Source organism: Sciurus vulgaris, assembly GCF_902686455.1.
Source record: "Sciurus vulgaris genome assembly, chromosome: X".
Classification (NCBI taxonomy): domain Eukaryota; kingdom Metazoa; phylum Chordata; class Mammalia; order Rodentia; family Sciuridae; genus Sciurus; species Sciurus vulgaris.
Window position 1 is genome coordinate 3,318,560 of NC_136471.1, and position 2,947 is coordinate 3,321,506.

The window sequence follows — 2,947 nt, forward strand, 5'->3', positions numbered from 1 at the left end:
AATCTGAGTCAAGGACCAGCTTCTTCCTTCCTGTTTTTTCACCCAAACCACCACTTGCATTCATTTCAACTCATCACCACTTGCTTAGAGTTGTCCCAATTATATTAAAGGTAACCTAATTAAAATGTTCTTCTAATGGATTTGGCTGGCATGGAGGCAACATGTCATGGACTTCCTGATTAGGACATCTGTATTTTTCCGAAAACCCTTCCAGATGATGGGTATAAAATACCTAGTCTGTGTATTTTGTTAAAAAGTATTGAGATGAGAGCTCAAGACACCTTTTATACCCATTCCAGGTAGAGATTCCTGTCTGCTTTATCTATCCACCATCCAAAAGAGCTACTCAGAGCATATTTCTACTCTCTCAGCTCTAAGACATGCTATCTGAGGTCTGGTCTCAGTCACCATGCTCTCATCACAATGAACTCCCATAGATAAAATTGTAATTTCTCAATGCCTCACACTACCTTTGTTCAGGGCAAAACCAGACTTCTCTTCACTGGAGTCCCACGTTCTCATACCTCCTTTACTTGTTCTTAGGTCTTAGAGAATATTTCACCATCCTCATGATGTGATTGCTGAACTTAGATTACATCCTACAGATAAGGGTGGGTCTGGTTTATCCTACTATACCACTGCTAAGACAGGTCCTTGAAAATAGTAAATGCTCAATGAAAGGTTGGAGAAAAATGAGCCAGTGAGCAGAGGTTTCGTTTATTATAATTTAATTTTGACTTTAAGTAAAGGTAACAAATCCAGGTGTATGTATTTTAATTTCACAGAATGAAAGACTAAACTATGATAATAATAATCAATACTTTTTTTCCCTTTTACTGCTAAATTCATCCACATTTCCAAGAGAATTCCAATTCCAATACTATGGTATGTTGCTACAGATTACAGATAAGGTTGAACACATCACAATTTGTTGTACAAAAGAGAAAAACTCTTTCTATTAAAGTGGGTAACAGCATGACTGTGCAATGAATGTAATTTTTAAGCTTAGAGTCTGCATCTCATATACCTTCTAGTAAAATTAACATTTTAGAACACCAAGAAGAGGATAAATTCCCAAGACACCTAAAGAGAACAGTAAAACAAGGATGTTCAATAATGTATTCTCCCCATCTCCAGTCTAACCCTCCACTACTTTGATCACTGACTATGCAGGATCTTACTCTGGGCAGAAAATACTGCTAGTGGCACTAAAACTTGAACTGGTCATGGCAGTAGCATCATCTGTTGTGGCAATTCTGGCCTGAGCTTTCTCTTCCTCATCTCTCAAAGCCTCCTCATACCACACTGGGAAGGATTTGGGATCACTCCCATTGATCTTAGCCAAAAATTCCAAGAGACTCATTTTACTGGTTTCAATGTGGGCCCTCGGGCCCCACAGGAACTCGAAGTGAGCAGGATCACTGTTGGGCACCTGCCGATACTCCAGGTACTCTTCCTGCACCCAATCATGGGTGATAAGCTTCCTGGGGTCCCCATAGATAAAGTGTTCTCTCCCAGCATACACCCCCATCATACTCAGTGCTTCCCAGACAACCTCCTCAGGGGCACAGTTTCCCTCCATAAATATAATGCTAAGAGTAAGTACCAGGAGGCCAGCCTTGGGCATGCCCTGGACTTCACTTAGCATCCCATCGTAGGTGAGGCCCAGGGTAGTCACAAGGACATAGCAGTGGTTGGAGGGGTCCACTTCCTTCATGTCAATGCCAAAGACCAACTGCATGCACTCAGAGGCCTCACTGAAGATCACAGGGAAGTGATCTTGGTAATTTTGAATGACACTATTCAGCATTTCTGCCTTCGTGGTCAGCTCTTTCATTCGATACTTGAGAAGTAGGAATTCTACCAAATCATTCACCTTTTCATCTATCTCACTTCTGGGTAAGGACGTACTGCCTGGAAGGGCCTGTGAGGTACTTGGACCCTCCTCTCCTTGGCTGGAGGCCTCATCAGATTGACTGCATGGAGTAGAGGTCATGACAGTGGGGGAGGACAAGGTTGTTGGAGGACTCTGGGAAGGACTTGGTAGCTCATCAAAACCAAAATCTTCCTCGGGGGTACTTGACAATAGAGGATAGCAAGAGGAGGAAGTGGAGGAAGAGGAGCAGGGGAAAGAGGAGGAGCAAGTGGAGGAGGAAGAGGAAGTATCCTCCTCATCCACAGGTGTGGAAGCCTGTGCATCTAGAAGGCCCTGTGTCTCAATTTGGGCCTGCAGGTCTTCCTCAAGCATGTAACGCCGACGCTTTGGAGCTCGAGGCATGATGACTCTGGTCTGAGACAGCAAGCAGGAGGATGGGCAGGAGCTTGGTGGTGGAGACTCACTGGCCTGGGGAAGAAAGGGTATATGAGGCCCTTAGCTGAGAACTGAACCTTTGGCAGCTCTCACAAAGGCCCACTACAGGTTTTCTCTTTGGCTGGTGCTCTAAGGGCTATTCAGGCTCCTGTCCTTTTGGTGGAGCTCTTTCCTGAAAGCCTGAGGGAGAAAGTGAGGCAGTTTCTGTGGGTACAGCAAGCCCACAGAGCACAAGGCCCAGGGCTGACCGTGGGGCTCATGGGGCCTGGGCTCTGTGGGGCTCCCTCTGCCCTAGGGAGGGCAGGGTCCTTGATACGCATTCCCTGAGTACACCTCACCATGACTCCAAATACTGCCTGGGCCTCCTCTGCTCTGTGACCTGAGGACACTGCCTCATACCAAGACATTCATCTCCTTGTTCCAGAAGTTCTTGTAAGAGGCACTGAGGGGACCCACAGATTGCAGACTGCAAGCAAGACCCTGGTCCACCAGCCCTGACAGGAGGGATGGGCTGCCTTCTGTGAGGTCACCACTGTTCTGAGGTAGATGGTCCCTTCTGCTCACTCTGGGCCCTCAACTTGCCCCTGGTGGGACCTGGATGCCACCCATGTGCTAGACTGAAGCACACTCTGTGAA

At 46.4% G+C, this 2,947-nt stretch overlaps 1 protein-coding gene across 1 annotated transcript; it reads right to left on the reverse strand.

Moving 5' to 3' along the window:
• Positions 1-1,177: 1,177 nt before the first annotated feature.
• Positions 1,178-2,278, reverse strand: LOC306651516 (melanoma-associated antigen 10-like; the record flags this gene model as incomplete). The annotated part of the gene is made up of 1 exon (XM_079124208.1): positions 1,178-2,278. The coding sequence occupies one exon, from the start codon at positions 2,276-2,278 to the stop codon at positions 1,178-1,180; it is 1,101 nt and encodes a 366-aa protein (XP_078980334.1).
• Between the last annotated feature and the right edge of the window lie 669 nt (positions 2,279-2,947).